Source organism: Pygocentrus nattereri, chromosome 11 (assembly GCF_015220715.1).
Source record: "Pygocentrus nattereri isolate fPygNat1 chromosome 11, fPygNat1.pri, whole genome shotgun sequence".
In the NCBI taxonomy this organism is placed as follows: domain Eukaryota; kingdom Metazoa; phylum Chordata; class Actinopteri; order Characiformes; family Serrasalmidae; genus Pygocentrus; species Pygocentrus nattereri.
This window is the reverse complement of record NC_051221.1, coordinates 43,419,827-43,436,009: the sequence shown is the minus strand read 5'-3', so window position 1 is coordinate 43,436,009 and position 16,183 is coordinate 43,419,827. Positions and strand designations below refer to the sequence as shown.

The 16,183-nt window shown below is 48.4% G+C and overlaps 2 protein-coding genes and 1 long non-coding RNA gene across 5 annotated transcripts in view; 2 read left to right on the top strand and 1 right to left on the bottom strand.

Moving 5' to 3' along the window:
- The first annotated feature begins 57 nt into the window (after positions 1–57).
- Positions 58–4,979, top strand: mansc1 (MANSC domain containing 1). 3 transcript variants are annotated; one of them, XM_017723468.2, is made up of 5 exons: positions 58–600; positions 1,531–1,635; positions 2,288–2,579; positions 2,973–3,113; positions 3,243–4,979. In XM_017723468.2, exons 3-5 carry the CDS (start codon positions 2,336–2,338, stop codon positions 4,265–4,267), a joined length of 1,410 nt encoding a protein of 469 aa, XP_017578957.1. In that variant the 5' UTR covers positions 58–600; positions 1,531–1,635; positions 2,288–2,335; the 3' UTR covers positions 4,268–4,979. The 3 variants fall into 3 exon arrangements, with proteins under 3 accessions (XP_017578957.1, XP_017578958.1, XP_017578956.1); XM_017723469.2 differs by having other exon boundaries at positions 58–899; XM_017723467.2 differs by having other exon boundaries at positions 58–1,122.
- A 4,493-nt stretch (positions 4,980–9,472) lies between these two features.
- LOC108443061 lies at positions 9,473–10,144 on the bottom strand. Its single transcript, XR_001859104.2, has 2 exons — positions 10,088–10,144; positions 9,473–9,604 (listed from the first exon to the last, which is right to left on the bottom strand). It is a non-coding gene; the product is annotated as an uncharacterized LOC108443061 (long non-coding RNA).
- Positions 10,145–11,075: 931 nt separating this feature from the next.
- Positions 11,076–16,183, top strand: part of lrp6 (low density lipoprotein receptor-related protein 6) — a 64,013-nt gene continuing 58,905 nt past the window's right edge. The window contains exon 1 of the mRNA XM_037542630.1: positions 11,076–11,311. Within this exon, the coding sequence (XP_037398527.1) occupies positions 11,257–11,311 (55 nt within the window). The 5' untranslated portion in view covers positions 11,076–11,256. The remainder of the gene's footprint in view (positions 11,312–16,183) is intronic.

Sequence of the window (16,183 nt, the reverse complement as noted above, 5' to 3'; positions counted from 1 at the left end):
AAGAACGTCGTTTTCAGAAACGGAGAGAAATTCGCCTTCGGGGGTGAAGCGGCTGCAGCTCGGCGGTCGGTTCGGCAGTCGGTTCGGCCTTCGGCTGTTTTCGTAATGTAGTTTAGTGCGCGAGCGTGTGCACGAGCGTGTGACGTCACCGTCCTGCCAGTCGCGCGGAGCACACAAAGAGACCGAAGTGGGTCAGAGAGAAGCAGCGCGAGCCGCCGTGCTGGGCTCGGTCCTGTTTAGTAGCGCCGTTTGGACCGTTTATTGCTTTGAAACCGGCTCGGTTCTGTAGTCCGGTCGCCCGGAGTGTCGCGCGCGCGCGCGCAGCCGTGCATTTCCTATTGTCTGCTGTGCTGAAGCAGCTCGGCTCCAGAACCCGCGAGTCTGGGTTTGTGACTGTGTTTTTCGGTACCGAGACTCCGCGAATCCGTGACCGCAGACACCGTTTTAAAGCGACGGACCCCTGAACGTCTTAAAGGAGCGCGGCGAGCGGGATTTTATGTGGAGATGAACTCTTTAACTGGACTGGTCTGCACAGCCGGCCCGCGGCCGTCCGTTAGGCGGAGACGTTGACCGGGGGTCGTTCGGACGGTTTCAGTGAACGTAAGTGGACCCGCGATGAAGAAAGACAGCAGCGGCTGCAGCTCGAGCAGCGTCCCGAGCCCGAGTTAGTGACGTCTAGCAGCAAAGCGAATCGTTTCGGGGACAAAGATGAAGGTGTCGGTCGGCGTTTGAGGCCGGAGGAAAGACGACGTTGCATATTTCATTAGGATTGCATCACGGTCTGGTCGCGGCTCGGGATGCCCTCTCGGGTGATGCTCGGTATCCTAGCGACGCATCAGCTCCGCTTCAGCACCAGCAGATAGGCCCTGCTTATCAGGGCTCTCCAGCTGGAATAGTCGGTGTGTTCTCCAGCCGAAAACACGCCTCTGCTCTCATAGCCCGCCGTAGAGCAGGGTAGCTAGACGACAAGGCCTCGACTGTGTCCTCCAGAATTATTGGCACCCTTGGTGATCACAGGGGGGACGTCGTTTTCCAGCTAGATCATCCACTAAAAAATAGTGGTGAAATCGAACCTTTCATAGACTTAGTCACAAGTTCTTCTCCTGGGAAGAAAAAAAAAGGGTGAGGCTATTTTCCATTCCAGACCTCTGCAGTTGGTCCTCACTTGTGAACTATCCTCATCTTCAGCTCACAGGTTTTAATAAGGTTTTGGTCAGGAGATTGGGATGACCAAAGGTGCCAGCGGTTCTAGAGGCCATCGTAAAACATCAATACCCAGAATTTTGAAAATCAACGCTGCTGGTCACTATCAGACTTCTTATCACCTATTTTCTATTTTTTAAAATCTGAGTAGTTGTAGAACCCGTATAGGTTCTATACCCGTTATCTGTCAGACATGGGTGTGTTTAACTCTCACCACTCATCTAACATTATAGCCTGGCGATAACAGGGCAATGAAACCCGTAACTGACAAGCTGCTTGGTTTAATATCGCTGCACATGATCAGATAACTCGAAAAATATTTTACAGGAAAAAGGAGCAAAGTCCTGCTGGCATAGAGGAGTGTACATGAACTGTGGACCCAAAGGACGTGAGAACATCTGATGGAGTTTTGTCTGTATATACCAGGCTCTGGTCAGTAGCTCATTTCTTGAATAATTTTAATAATTGATTTTTCATTTCATTTTGTTTAATGACTTAACAAAAGTGATTTGTATAATGTGTGTTCTAGTGCTGCATGTGGGTTACTGGTAGTAAATCAAATGACTTATTTTATATAAGATATTTTACATGTTCTCTCTTTTCTAGTAGGTTTTTCAAAGTCTGGCTATTTTAATCCACGATTGTGATGATCCATGATTATAAATTTCATATGTAATGTTGTTTTATCGATTGTAGCTGAAGTGTAGCAGCAAGGTTCTTTCGCTGGTCTTTTGTGGTCTGACAGAAAAACCGTGACCAGAACATTACAGATCTTTCTCAAAACAGGCCTCAAGGACGCTCAGATGGCCCATCTGTCTTGCAATGTATTAGAACAGAGCACAGATTTGGACCACCTGAGGGTCCTGAGGACCAGTTTGAGAACCACTGCTTTAGGGAGATCAGTGTGTCTAGAATCAAGTCTGGTTAAGAGAGGCTCATTTATTGTAGATTTATAGAAATGTATATAAAGAAGCATCACTAAAATGATAACGCTCCCATATTCGCCATGAATTTGAGAAACATTTGACTCAATAATAAATGAGAACCAACTGCTATCAAACAGACCTCAAACCATTCTTAACAGGACCCTGCTGCCCCTGAGAACCCTCTGGATCTCTTGAGCCCTAAAGCCATGGCGTTGGTCTACCAAAGCTCCTATAAGGCAGCAATGCTGCTGCTCGTGGGTTTCCTCTTCCTCCAGGCCAGTGGTCCTGCTTTGGGCTCCAATGGGAAGACATGTTACTCCAGACAGCATCGAGATGCCATTGTGGATGTACGCGTAGCCGTGGAACGTAATGGGGCCATAACGAGTTCTAGGGTGAAACCGGCAGAGAAAGACTGTATCCTGGCCTGCTGCTCAGAAGAAGTGGAGCCAGGTAGGTTTCTGAAGGCAGAGGCTGATTTCTATCTTGGACTGATTTCAGCTGAGCATGCTAAATATGGATCAAAGCATTTACTGATTGATACTTAAAAGAAAAAAAAGGTTCACTGAGCTTATTGTTCTTTTTTTCAAGTTGTCACAAATATTTTCTTACTCAAAGTGGACGTCTTTGTCTCCGTATTTTTGTCCCCTGGGGGGGTGAACTGGATTAAAATAAATAAGTGCGTACAGAGTCAGCCAGTTTGTGATAAAACTATATAAACTTTAAAGCAAGCACAATTAATTCAGATGATTAATAATGGTGTAATCCTTTTAAGTGGTACTGAGTGAATCAATACTCACTCAATCTCAGAAAACTGAAGCATCTCACGCTCAACTTCTCCCACAGGTGTAAAGTGTAACATGGTTGTATATAAGCCTTCAAGCCAAGCTGGCATGGACAACTGCTACCTGTTCCATTGTGAGACGGAGCAAGACTGCCCACTGGTGGCTGCCAAGCCCGGGACCAACACTTACGATATTTCTAAAGGTAATTGTTCCTCAGAGTTAAGAGTGTGGAATTTGTCTTACATTGTTGTTTGACTATTTACACCATTCTTAATAGATAACCTGTTAATATCAAATGCTTAATGATTATATTTGATCTGTGAACTTGAAGATGTGATACATCCTACTGCAAAAGGAAACGGGAGAACGACTGTCATGCCCATTATTCATGCCACTCCTGTAAAACAGCCAGTTGCTACTCAGACCACCTCAACAGCCATGAGACCAACAACCACCACAACAACACCTAGAATCATGCAGCCATCTACAACAACAACCACAACCCAGCCAACTACAACTACAAGCACTACACAAACCACTACAACCACCACAGCCTTACCGACCACCACCACTCAAGCTACAACTACATCAACCACCACCACCACCAAACATCCACCAACTGAACTTGCCATTGTTCTGGTTACAATGCCGGTTGTAACCATGCCTAGTAGCCCTCCTACCACCACCACCACAACAACAACAACAACACAGCTCACCAGTACAACCACAAAGGTACCTTCCACAACATCACCAACCACTACCACTACAACTACACGACCACCCCAACCACCAAAGCCACCACAGCCACCTGGAAAACCAAACCGCCCTCCCAAAAAGCCCCTGAAACCACAAAAAAGACCAGAACCCCAAGCTGGGAAATCCAGCAAAGTTCCCACCAACAAACCAACCACCACCACCACCACAACTCAGAAACCAACAACCACTCAACCTACTACTACTCCAACTACTACCACTACTACTACTACTACCACCACCACCACTACTCCTCCAACTACTACTACAACCACCACCACGACTACAAGTACAACCACCACTACTACAACTACATCCACAGCTACCGCTGAAAGGACAACTATCGTGGTTGTAGAGATGGAGAATGGTCTGAAGGATGAGACGTCAGGGCCTGATACTCTGTTGCCTCCAGCTGTGGGCTCTGGCCTGGATAAGGCTAAGGGGTCGCAAATGACGTGGAGGAACAGTCTGGTGGCCATAGTGGTGGTCACACTGATATGCCTCACTTTGGTCCTGGCCATCGTGGGCCGCAAAGCCATGGAATCCTTTGACAGGAGACACTACACAAGACTGGAGCTCAACGACCTGCACTATGAAATCTGAGGCCTGACCAAACTCTCTTACCCACCGCTACTAACTGAAAGAAACAGAGACAATCCTGCTGAATTTTAAAATGTATTTTTTTCTGTCCACTCACTGGAACAAAAATACTGTATTTTGATATTTAGGGCATTTTTTGGTTAAGAAAATGAGATTGTTCCCCCACATGTCTACATAAGGTTGTTGTAACTGTAAGATATCGATGGAGAGATAACAACAAGATGGGGACTGAGAAAGGACAGAAGGTTTAGGGGGAAAGAAAAGCAATACAATGAACTCAGGAAGCCTCAACATTTAGAATTAAGGACTATCAGATTAATGGACATCCATTGCTATAGCAAGACGTTGCTGAGGCCCAGTGCAGTGGTTGTTAACGTGTTAATGGTGCAAAAACAGAGGCAATCAACATTTGAGCTGTGGTAGGACAGCTGCATAACCACTTCTTTCAGAGGCTTCAGTTGTTCCATCTTTTTGGCCTGTTTTGGTGAGGCTGGTTTTAGTTCGGATTAGATTTGAAGTTCAGTCATACCAGGATTGGTACTCCAGGATTGGACTCCTGGTCAGATTAACAGATTAATCTTATCTTCTCAAAGTTTTGGTTGTGATAGTTTAACGTTTAATTGGGTAACTACAGAACAGTAATAAATGAGAATGTCTGAGTAAACTAAAGGTTGGTATTGTGATTTGGATCAAATAAAAGCAAATTTCTAACGCACCCATTCAGCACTGCTGTTCCCTCAGTGGAAATCACTGCTTTTCAACCTGTACTTATTGTATCTCTGTGTCTAGTCTCTTTGTTTCACTCTGTTGTACTGCTGTATTTACATTTAATTGCACTGATCCACAGGAAACTCACTTACCGATGCAAAGTTCACCTTGTGGCGCACTTCTAGTTTGTGTCCTACACACATTTTGAATGAACGGTAATTCTTGGGGGTACATTACTGGCTGTGCACTATTTTAATATGAAGAACTCTATTAGTTAATATGCGTGTGCACGTCTGTGAGAGGGAGTGCTGGTATCGGTCAATGAGGTGGTCTACGGCAGAGCGTTGTAACAAACGTGTGAAAAACAAGTTTAATGTTTTCTATTGGATGTACTGACATAGTTGACCACAAGGTGGCAGCAATCCCTCACCTGGGTTCCACTCTATTGGCATGCAGCGCCGCCACCTCTTGCTCAATCCTACACTTTCAACAAGCCAAATTGGTTTAAGTTGCACAAACCTTTTCTTTTTTCTCTTCAATTGCTTTTCTATTTTATATCATTCTACGTTGATGGTAATGGTTTGGTTTGGTTTTTGTGACTTGTTGCTTTTTCCAAGGATTTTGATTCATGTAAATTTTTTCTCTTGCAAGAAATAAAATGTCTTTGAATAACACTTGGCAGCCTGCTGTCACTCAAAACAGTCTTATTACTTTCCCCAGTACATTCCCATTCAATGACTTCTTCTCACAGCAGTAAGAGCTATAAGTAGAACCAGGCAAATCGCTGGTTAACAGCTCACGGTTTGGTCTGAAAACCAACATCACATTCATTTCTACAGTCATTACATCAAATAAATTCAATGTTCAGTCATTTATATGTTGTAGACATGCCTACTCAGTTTCTACAGTGCTGACGCAAAAGTCCAGAGAGTGAGATGTTCTGCATTAAAGAGCAGGAGGAAGACCTTCAGATGATGCGTCTTCGAGGTGGAAGACGTGTTAGCTGGACAATCCAGAAGGAAGTCAGATGTATAACATTATTGCTAGGAAACCACATATGATGTCTGTATTTATTAGCTTCTACATCAAGGCATTTCTGTAGAGCTGTGGGAGGATGTAACGCAATGTGCCCTCCACAAATACTGGCATCATTGGTAAACATAAAGCAAAATGGGCTGTAAAAATTTCCTTTATTGCTTATACTTTTCTTCTTTGCAGAGATAGCAGCTCTGAGTCTTCTCCTGCAATGCTTAAGGAGACTGGAGAATGCATGGCAAAGGATCAGAGACCATTCTTCCACACAGAACCCCTCCAGATCCTTCAGATTCTGAGGTCCACACTGTGGACTCTCCTCCTCAGCTCATCCCACAGATTTTCCGAGGGGGTTGGGTCAGGGACCTGGGGAGGGGGGCATGGTAAAACCTTAATTCTGTGGTCAGTGAAGCGTTTTTGTGTGGATTTTGAGCCATGCTTTGGGTCCTTGTCTTGCTGGAAGATCCAAACGAGGGCCCAGTTTAACCCTCCTGGCTGAGGTTTCAAATTAATGTCTGCTGGTACTTGAGTCCATGATCCCATGTATCAAATACAAGTATGGACAAGTTGTCCAGCGCTTTTGGAAGAAAAAACAGCCCCACAACATCACAGATCCACCACAGTACTTCCCGGTGGGGACGAGGTCTTTTTTTGCATGGCTATCTTTGTGAATACGCCAAACCCGCTTCTGATGTTTGTTTCCAAAAAGTTCATCTCTTCTGACCACAGAACACTGAACGTTTCAGTAGCGTTTGGCGACCTGTAGGCATTTGAGTCTGTTGGTCCTTGGCGGCAGAGCCTTTCTTCTGGCAACCTTCCAAAAGAAGAGTAGGTGTGCGTGGTGTCTGATCGTAGTTTGGGAGATGTTCTGACCCAACTAATTGCCCAGCTGTGATCTCTGGAGATTCTTTAGCCACTTAATCCAACTTCCACCATGTGTATGGGGTCAGTATAGGCATTCATCCTCTTCCTGGCAGATTCTTATCATCTCCACATGCTTAAAACTCTTTAATAATTGCCCTGGTATTTGAAATGGACATTTACAGCTGTTTAACTATTTTCTTGTAGACATTTCATGATTTGTGCCGCTCAACAACCTTTAGTCACACACAATTGCTGTATTCTCTCGGCTTCTCATAGTGATGGGTGACTGTCAATTTGGCCTGTGTGTCATCTCATATTTGTACCCCAGTGAAACAGAAAGTCATGGCTGGCCGTTTACGTCAGAGGCGTCCAATCTTATCCATAAAGGGCTGGTATGGCTGCAGGTTTTCATTCCACCAATGCAGGAGCTCACCTGATCCGCAGTTTAAAGACTGAAATCAGGTGATTAAAAGTGGAATCAGGTGTGATCCAGTTCAAAACCTGCAGCCACACCAGCCCTTTGTGGATAAGACTGGACACCTCTGGTTTAAGTGTTCCTAAACGCTCAGGTGAACTTTAAAACATGAAATATAAATAAGAAGATACCTTAGTAAGATTTCACTCCTACACCCTTAGATTTGAGAAAGTTATTTATGGTAAGAGTTTTGCTCATGTTTACCAGGTGAGCCGATATTTGGGAGGGAAGGTTATTTATACAACACGTTTAAAATCAACACCCACTGGCCCAAATTTATACAACAGTTAAACAAATTCAATGCAACAATTTAAACTAAATAAACCAGCAGAACGGTGAGCAACAGTATCGACAAAGAAACATAAAGAATAAAAACATCAAGGTGAATACTACACAAACACACAACACTGAAATATCTTCAACACACCACAGACCTCACCACAGAGGCAGATGGCCAGGACCAAAGACGGGTCTTCATACAGGATTTGAAAACATTTAGAGTGGGGAGGATTTAATGGAATAGCAATTTTCCTTAGGCCTCAGCCTGACCACGGAATATTCAAAAACAATTTACCAGATGATAATGAGCTGCCGAGGCATGTATTACCTTAAAAACAAGCAATACAACTTTAAACTGTAAATCTAGACAAAGAATCTGTGACTACAGGACGAAAGCCGTCTACTACGAACTGACGGACTGACCGATTCCCATGTAAAGAGAATTGCAAAACTCTGGCCCAGAGATGAAACCAATGCATGGACAACCACTTTAAGTCTTTAAATAGAAGGAAAGATTTGAATTTCTGAACAGCACTAAGCACACAGTTAGAAATAAACGTTGGGGGCAGGTACGTTGTTCATTCTTTAAGGTAAAACAATGTAAACGTGCCCTCAAAGGAACAACAACTGTTCAAAATATGTTAAATATGCTTAAATATGTTTTTTTTTTCCCAGTTAAAAAGTACATATTTGTACATTTTCATATACTATTGTTTTAAAACAGAGCAATAAAACAAAACGCCTGGAGACGAGACTGGATGTGTGGAGTCAAGACAAATATTATTTGAATGGATTGTGGTACAACTATGTTCTCTGAATAAAGGCACGGAGACGGACCCTTGAGGGAACCACCCCAGCGAGAAGGCGGGTCCTGCCCCAGTGACAATTTACTACCTTTATTTCTGAAAGTGCAAGGATAATTCTGTAGTTACAGCAAGTTTATCTGATTTAAATATTCCTTACACATGTTGCCTTTTACACAAGGACAAAGGAGCTAAATCATCGTTTATTTCTCTGCCTGAAGGGAAAAAAAGTCGAATTTAACTGGAGGACGTTCACCGCCATCCATGCTTCAATGTTTCTAAGGCATTAAAATAGGAATAGCGTGGAACTATTTCCCCAGGTCTCTGCGGGATGTACAACTGTGCATAGTCAGCAAAAAAACAGCACTACATGTTTTAGCTTTGAGTGACAAAACCTAATGAGAGCACATGAAGACAGAGTAAGTGCCCAAAGTTCATGGATGCTGCAGAGCGGAAAAATCCCAATGCTAACTGAAAATGCACTGGTATTTAAATAAGATGCAAACCACTTTAATGTAGTAGCTTGAATGCCAACTTGTAGTTTGAGTTGTTCCAAAAGAATTTTATAGTCAACTGCGTCAAAACGGGAACAAATGCTATTCTTATTACTCCTTCCAATAGTGTAATGAGCAGTGCCAGCTCTACCTAATAAGCAACATAAGCAGCTCCTTAAGCCCCAACAGTCACCAGTGGACCCCAGGAAGTAAAGCCTAAAATCTCAAAGTCTTAAAAATGTATATACACATTTGGAGCCAAAGAACACAGAAGAAAGAGAGAGCATGAGAACAAAGTGCTTAAAGATAAAGGTATGTTGTTTTATGGTGTGAACATTAGACCATTTGTTTTGGCTTGTAGTTGCACACCAAGTCTGTCTAATGACGTAGGTTTAGCTTCAAAACATCAAAATCAAACACAACAGCAATGAAGAACTTTCTCACTTAACCCAGTCTAGATACCCAAAGGTGTGTGTATTTCCTGTGTGCACCTGAAAGCGTAAGGGAGGAGGAGCTGGCGACAAAGAAAGAAAAAGAGGTCACACTATGTAAATATGTTGAAAGTAAAGCATTTATGATAATAGAAAGGACGTCATCACCGTCGTCACCAGAGTTCGATGAAGCTCAGCTTAAAGTCACTGCGTGGCGAGACGGACTCCCGGACTGAGAACGTCGAGACGGTTATCTGTAATTTAAACTGCAACTTATCAGAATCCAAACAAGCATCCAATCATCAGCAATGCACAATTAGCCAGATATTAATTTACATAATTAAGACAGCTTGTGGTAGTCACTGTTATTAGTTAGCCTCTAATTTTACACTACATCAATTAGCAAGAGGAGGGCCCCAAACATGCTGCCTAGGGCCTAAAAAAGCCAGGCCTGGTAATGGCCATGTTACAGCTTAAATAATACGCCCGGCCGTCCACGCTGGCTCACATTACCACATCAGCCCACGAGCCTCCCAGCAGCGTTTGTGCCAGCAGTCTTATCATAGTAGAGTATTTATGTGAACACAGTGCATTTGGCTCCACAGTATTTGTCCATATTTCATGAGCTGAATGTTTTACTAGTTTAAAACATGAAATTGGAGGTTTTTTAATTACAAGTGAACATGGAAGTTTATATTTAATTACATATTAAATATAGATTTTAATATTACACACACATTTTCGAAGCCGCTTCTCCCTCAGGGGCCTATCCCAGCGGTCATTGGGCGGAAGGCAGGATACAGTCTGGACAGGTCGCCAGTCCATTGCAGGGCAGACAGACAGACACATTCACTCACACCCAGGGGCGATTTAGCAGGTCCAGTTGGCCTGACTGCATGTCTTCGGACTGTGGGAGGAAACCGGAGAACCTGGAGGAACCCACACAGACACAGGGAGAACATGCAGACTCCACACAGAGACGACTGCCCGGCCGGGGACTCGAACCCAGGCCCTTCTTGCTGTGAGGCGACAGCGCCACCTTCTAATGTTACACTGAAACTATACTTAATTAACGAGAATATGAATTTTAACTGGACTATAATTGATCTGCGTCCTGGAATTTTGCTTAATTCCACCCTGTCACACCAGCCTACCACAAAAAAACAAAGCCAGGACTGTTTCACCACGTCGCGTCATCCCAGCCGTGGAATGATGAAGTTCCTCCTGATGAAGAACTCGGCACGGAAATACACGCGATTACTGGACTAATGAAGACTGGAGCACGAAGTGGGGTGGAAATGTCGTCACGATCACTCGGCACTCGGCTTTAACGCAAGCTCCGTCCTCACGGCTCGTTCGGGTGGACGCGACTGATCCCCGAACCCGAGAGCGTCCCTGCGCGTTCTGAGCCGCATCACCGATCATTCCGTGAAAAACTAGTTCCGTCGGAATGCGCGTCCCTGCTTTAAACGAGCGCGGCGAACGATCGGGTTTCTCCTCGTTTTTGAAGCAGCGCTGCGTTGTCGCTGTACGGAGCTAATATTAAGACCCGGTTCGCGTGTTTTTGAGCCGAACAATCTGGCTGCGAACAATAGACCGCGGCCGAGAGCTTCCAGGGAGCAGCGTTTCCTGCCCTCCTGCTGGCGGAAGGACACGGCCTGAGCGGCAGCGTGTGGCTGCGCTGCGGCGGCGGATTATTTTTTATTTTTTTGGGAATCGCGGCGCCGCTGGAGCTCAGCGAGGACGGAGGGAATGGAGCAGGGAAAACCCGCGGCCGCTTTATAACAGCGATTCCGAAAATCTCTCGCTGTAAACCCGCAAACAACGAGGGGCGCGACGGAGCGATGCGAGCCCCGCTCTGAAAGGAGCCCAGAAAGGAGCAGAGGCGAGAAAACGGGAGGGAAAGATGGGCGCCGTGCTGCGGAGCCTCTTTTTGTGTAGTTTCTGTTTGCAGATCCGCGGTGAGTTTGGACCTGCGTCGTCTTTCTGTTTGGGGGAATCTGGTCCGAAACAGGGCTGTGTGGTGTTCCTCTCGCTCCCGGAGAGCCCGCGGCCGATGCTGTCGGTCCGGTTCGTCTGTAGCCGCGCGGCTCTAGGAGCCGTTGTCTCCGCGGGTCCCGGGCTCTTCGCTCCGGCTAGCAGCGGCCGCGGCCGCTAGCCCGGGCGCTGGGGCTCAGTGCGCGGAGCGCTAACCGGGATTCCCGTGCCTGCCTTTCTCTCTTCCAGAGCCCAGAAACGCCCGGCCACTTGTCCCGTTAGAGAAGACGGAACTCGGGCAGTGTCGTGCTGTGTTTTCTCAGGATAGCAGCGCGCTTGGCCCCGGTAGCTCGCTAGCCTGTATTGTTGTAGCCGGACGGGCTGCGGTGCTGTTAGCGGCGGCTAAAGCGGCTCGATCCTTCGAGGCTGGGTGGAAGTTGGGAGCACTGGCGGTTCTGGAACGGCGTTAAATGCGTGTCAGTTGCTCGGTGCGTGTTTTTGTGTCTGTAATGTGAGAAGCGGCGTGTTGTGCGGAGGTTAAATCCGGGCTGAACTCGCTAGCGGTCAGAACTCCGGCTCTGGGTCCAGTCGCGGTCTGTGAGCGGCGTGGCTTCCCGAGCCTGTCCGGCCGCTTTGTGCTCAGAGTGACGCGGATCCGCGCGAACTGGCTCCCACTTTATAAGGAGACTGAGTGGATTTAGTCCTCAAAACACACAAAGCTGCGTGTTTCTGATGTTTTGCTGTTTTGTTGTTTCCGGAAAGGGGCCGAGTTACAGAGCTGCGTGGTCACCGAGTGATGGACGCTGATCTTTCCCTTATACACTGACCGGACACTTTATTAGGTACCCCTTGCTAGTAAAAGGCTGGACTCCCTTTTTCCTTCAGAACTGCCTTAATTCTTCATGGCAGACTTTCAACAAGGTGTTGGAAACGTTCCTCAGAGATTCTGGTTGGTTATTTGAGTTCCTGCTGCCTTTCTATCATCTGGAACCAGTCTGCCCATTCTCCTCTGACCTCTCACATCAACAAGGCATTTTCGTCCACACAACTGACCGCTCACTGGATGTTTCCTCTTTTTCGGACCGTTCTCTGTAAACCCTAGAGATGGTTGTGTGTGAAAATCCCAGCAGATCAGCAGTTTCTGAAATACTCAGACCAGCCCGTCTGGCACCAACAACCACGCCACGTTCAAAGCCCCTTAAATCCCCTTTCTTCCCCGTTCTGATGCTCGGTCTGCACTTCAGCAAGTCGTCTTGACCACCTCTACAGGCCTAAATGCAGTGAGCTGCGGCCGTGTGATTGGCTGATGAGCTGTTTGTGTTAACATGCAACTGAACTGTACCTAATAAAGTGGCCAGTGAGTGTATGTAGGATTATTATTTATACTGTGCACGTTTCACAGTTATACAGGCTGTAGGCGGGCGCCGGGTTAAAGCTGTAGGCGGGCACTGCTGGCGGGCGCCGGGTTAAAGCTGTAGGCGGGCACTGCTGGCGGGCGCCGGGTTAAAGCTGTAGGCGGGCACTGCTGGCGGGTGCCGGGTTAAAGCTGTAGGCGGGCGCTGCGGGCGGGCGCCGGGTTAAAGCTGTAGGCGGGCGCTGCTGGCGGGCGCCGGGTTAAAGCTGTAGGCGGGCGGGTGCCGGGTTAAAGCTGTAGGCGGGCGGGCGGTGGGTTAAAGCTGCGGGCGGGCGGCGGGTTAAAGCTGTAGGCGGGCGCTGCGGCCGGGCGCCGGGTTAAAGCTGTAGGCGGGCGCTGCGGCCGGGCGCCGGGTTAAAGCTGTAGGCGGGCGCTGCGGCCGGGCGCCGGGTTAAAGCTGTAGGCGGGCGCTGCGGGCGGGCGCCGGGTTAAAGCTGTAGGCGGGCACTGCTGGCGGGCGGCGGGTTAAAGCTGTAGGGGGGCACTGCTGGCGGGTGCCGGGTTAAAGCTGTAGGCGGGCGGGCGCCGGGTTAAAGCTGTAGGCGGGCGGGCGCCGGGTTAAAGCTGTAGGCGGGCGGGTGCCGGGTTAAAGCTGTAGGCGGGCGGGCGGCGGGTTAAAGCTGCGGGCGGGCGGCGGGTTAAAGCTGTAGGCGGGCGCTGCGGCCGGGCGGCGGGTTAAAGCTGTAGGCGGGCGCTGCGGCCGGGCGCCGGGTTAAAGCTGTAGGCGGGCGCTGCGGCCGGGCGCCGGGTTAAAGCTGTAGGCGGGCGCTGCGGGCGGGCGCCGGGTTAAAGCTGTAGGCGGGCGCTGCGGGCGGTCGCCGGGTTACAGCCGTAGGCGGGCGCTGCGGCCGGGCGCCGGGTTAAAGCCGTAGGCGGGCGCTGCGGCCGGGCGCCGGGTTAAAGCCGTAGGCGGGCGCTGCGGCCGGGCGCCGGGTTAAAGCTGTAGGCGGGCGCTGCGGCCGGGCGCCGGGTTAAAGCTGTAGGCGGGCGCTGCGGCCGGGCGCCGGGTTAAAGCTGTAGGCGGGCGCTGCGGGCGGGCGCCGGGTTACAGCTGTAGGCGGGCGCTGCGGCCGGGCGCCGGGTTAAAGCTGTAGGCGGGCGCTGCGGGCGGTCGCCGGGTTACAGCCGTAGGCGGGCGCTGCGGGCGGTCGCCGGGTTACAGCCGTAGGCGGGCGCTGCGGCCGGGCGCCGGGTTAAAGCCGTAGGCGGGCGCTGCGGCCGGGCGCCGGGTTAAAGCCGTAGGCGGGCGCTGCGGCCGGGCGCCGGGTTAAAGCCGTAGGCGGGCGCTGCGGCCGGGCGCCGGGTTAAAGCCGTAGGCGGGCGCTGCGGCCGGGCGCCGGGTTAAAGCTGTAGGCGGGCGCTGCGGGCGGGCGCCGGGTTACAGCTGTAGGCGGGCGCTGCGGCCGGGCGCCGGGTTAAAGCTGTAGGCGGGCGCTGCGGCCGGGCGCCGGGTTAAAGCTGTAGGCGGGCGCTGCGGGCGGGTTGAAGTGTCCAGTCCTCTTAGTAGTGGGCCTTTCCTTTTCCTTCCTCTCTACCTGAAGTTCTGTAGTAGAAAGGATGGTGGAGAGGCCAGGCCACCTTCATGTGGACATCTGACCAGAACACAGAGAAAGGTTTACAGATGTGCTCAGAGCCCCTAAGAAAGAAGTTATGATCAAAGGCCAAATATTAAGTGTCCAAAAAGCGCAGTTTTCCCTGTATTTAAACTTGGCGGGTGAGTGAAGGGTGTTGGATGGACTTCAGTGAGTTGTCCCGGTGTTCTGCAAGTTTATAAATATTTGGGAAAGGAAATTCCTCCTGTTTAAAAAAAAAAAAAAAAGAGAGAGAGAAGCCAGTCGAAGGCTGAGAGTCTGAGGTTGCCCTCCAGTGATCCAGTGGTGCGCAGTGGTCGAAGTGTCAAATTGGGGTTTGAGTCTGAGCCAGAACCCTGCGGAGGTCAGAGACACGGGGCGGAGTGAGTTCTGGGGTCAGTGTGCTTTAGTGCAGAGCCTGGGTAACGGCTGGAAATGAGCACAACTCTTCTTCGTTGCTTTAACAGCTCAGGAAAAGGTAGTAAATTAACGGTGAGCCAATGTTTTGTTTTTTTTTTTGCCAAGGTAGCTTGATCCCAGGTTTTTGATTTAGGCTGAGGAGCATGGGACCTGTTGGCTCTAGAAGACCCTGATCTGTTTAGCGGACTGGAGAAGGCAGCTGCGTCCGTGTCCAGCTGGTGGATTGTTGTGTGTTTAATTTCTGAATTATGATGCCACCTGAGTTTTGTGTGGCTGTGAAATGACTTCATACCCGTTGATTAGATGCATGCCGACTGCATGGCGTTAGACTCTTTGGATAGCCGTGGTTGTTGCAGTCTAGTTTTGAGCCTCCTTCTCAGACTTTCTCTGGTGGCTGTGATGTGGGTGATTTTTTAGAAGACGCTCTTCATTTTCCCCGTAGAGCGTGTTGGTAACTCCAAGTGACCCACAGCCTCTGAGGTTTAAAATGTGTGCGTGACCAGCTTTGATTTGCCGGGTCAGATATTTTGCTCGGTTTGTGCCGGTTAGAGTGGAATAGCTGAGATATGATTGATGTTGGATTACTGTTAGGCTAGATTAGACTAATAAAATTCAGTAACGACTGTCCGAATATCACCACATTTTCCAAGTGATGGGTGTGAGAATATTCAGATGAGTGCTAATGAAGTTAAATTGCTGTTAATGACGCCGTTCGTCTTTATAAGCTCCCTACGGTTTTGACTGAGCTTCCTTTCTTGATTTTAAAACTAAGGAATGTTACATGGCATTGTAAACTTTATCCCAGCTGGAAGCACGTTTCTCGAAAGCAAACAAACGGTTTAGTTTTTAAGGCTTTTAAACTGTTTAAAAACGCGTCACCGGACGGGGTTAACTGGGTAGCGTGAGGAAAATGCACAAAACAGAATTTATGGCAGCAAGGACTTTCCAGGGCCTCGAACTATGCTTATAAATTATTCATTATAAACGTATCAAACTAAAAGTAAAGTCAGAATATAGAGTAATGACATCACACAGTGCAGTGATAGTTCAGCCCAGAACCACACGAGACCCGGCACTTACGATCGGTTCCAGAATGCAATTTCACCGGCTGTAACTGTAGAATCTGTGTGATGGGACCGACCCAGTGAAGGATGTTCATGAGCTGTACACTCACCGGCCACTTTATTAGGTACCCCTTGCTAGTAAAAGGCTGGACCCCCTTTTTCCTTCAGAACTGTCTTAATTCTTCGTGCCACACTTTCAACAAGGTGTTGGAAACGTTCCTCAGAGATTCTGGTTGGTTATTTGAGTTCCTGCTGCCTTTCTATCATCTGGAACCAGTCTGCCCATTCTCCTCTGACCTCTCACATCAACAAGGCATTTTCATCCACACAACTGACCGCTCACTGGACATTTCCTCTTTTTCGGACCGTTCTCTGTAAACCCTAGAG

Bases quoted from the DNA above. Each gene is read 5' to 3' on its own strand.
- mansc1 (XM_017723468.2), top strand. From the start codon at position 2,336: ATGGCGTTGGTCTACCAAAGCTCCTATAAGGCAGCAATGCTGCTGCTC. The intron at 2,580-2,972 runs GTAGGTTTCTGA...CTTCTCCCACAG, and splicing joins CTCAGAAGAAGTGGAGCCAG to GTGTAAAGTGTAACATGGTT. The intron at 3,114-3,242 runs GTAATTGTTCCT...GTGAACTTGAAG, and splicing joins CACTTACGATATTTCTAAAG to ATGTGATACATCCTACTGCA.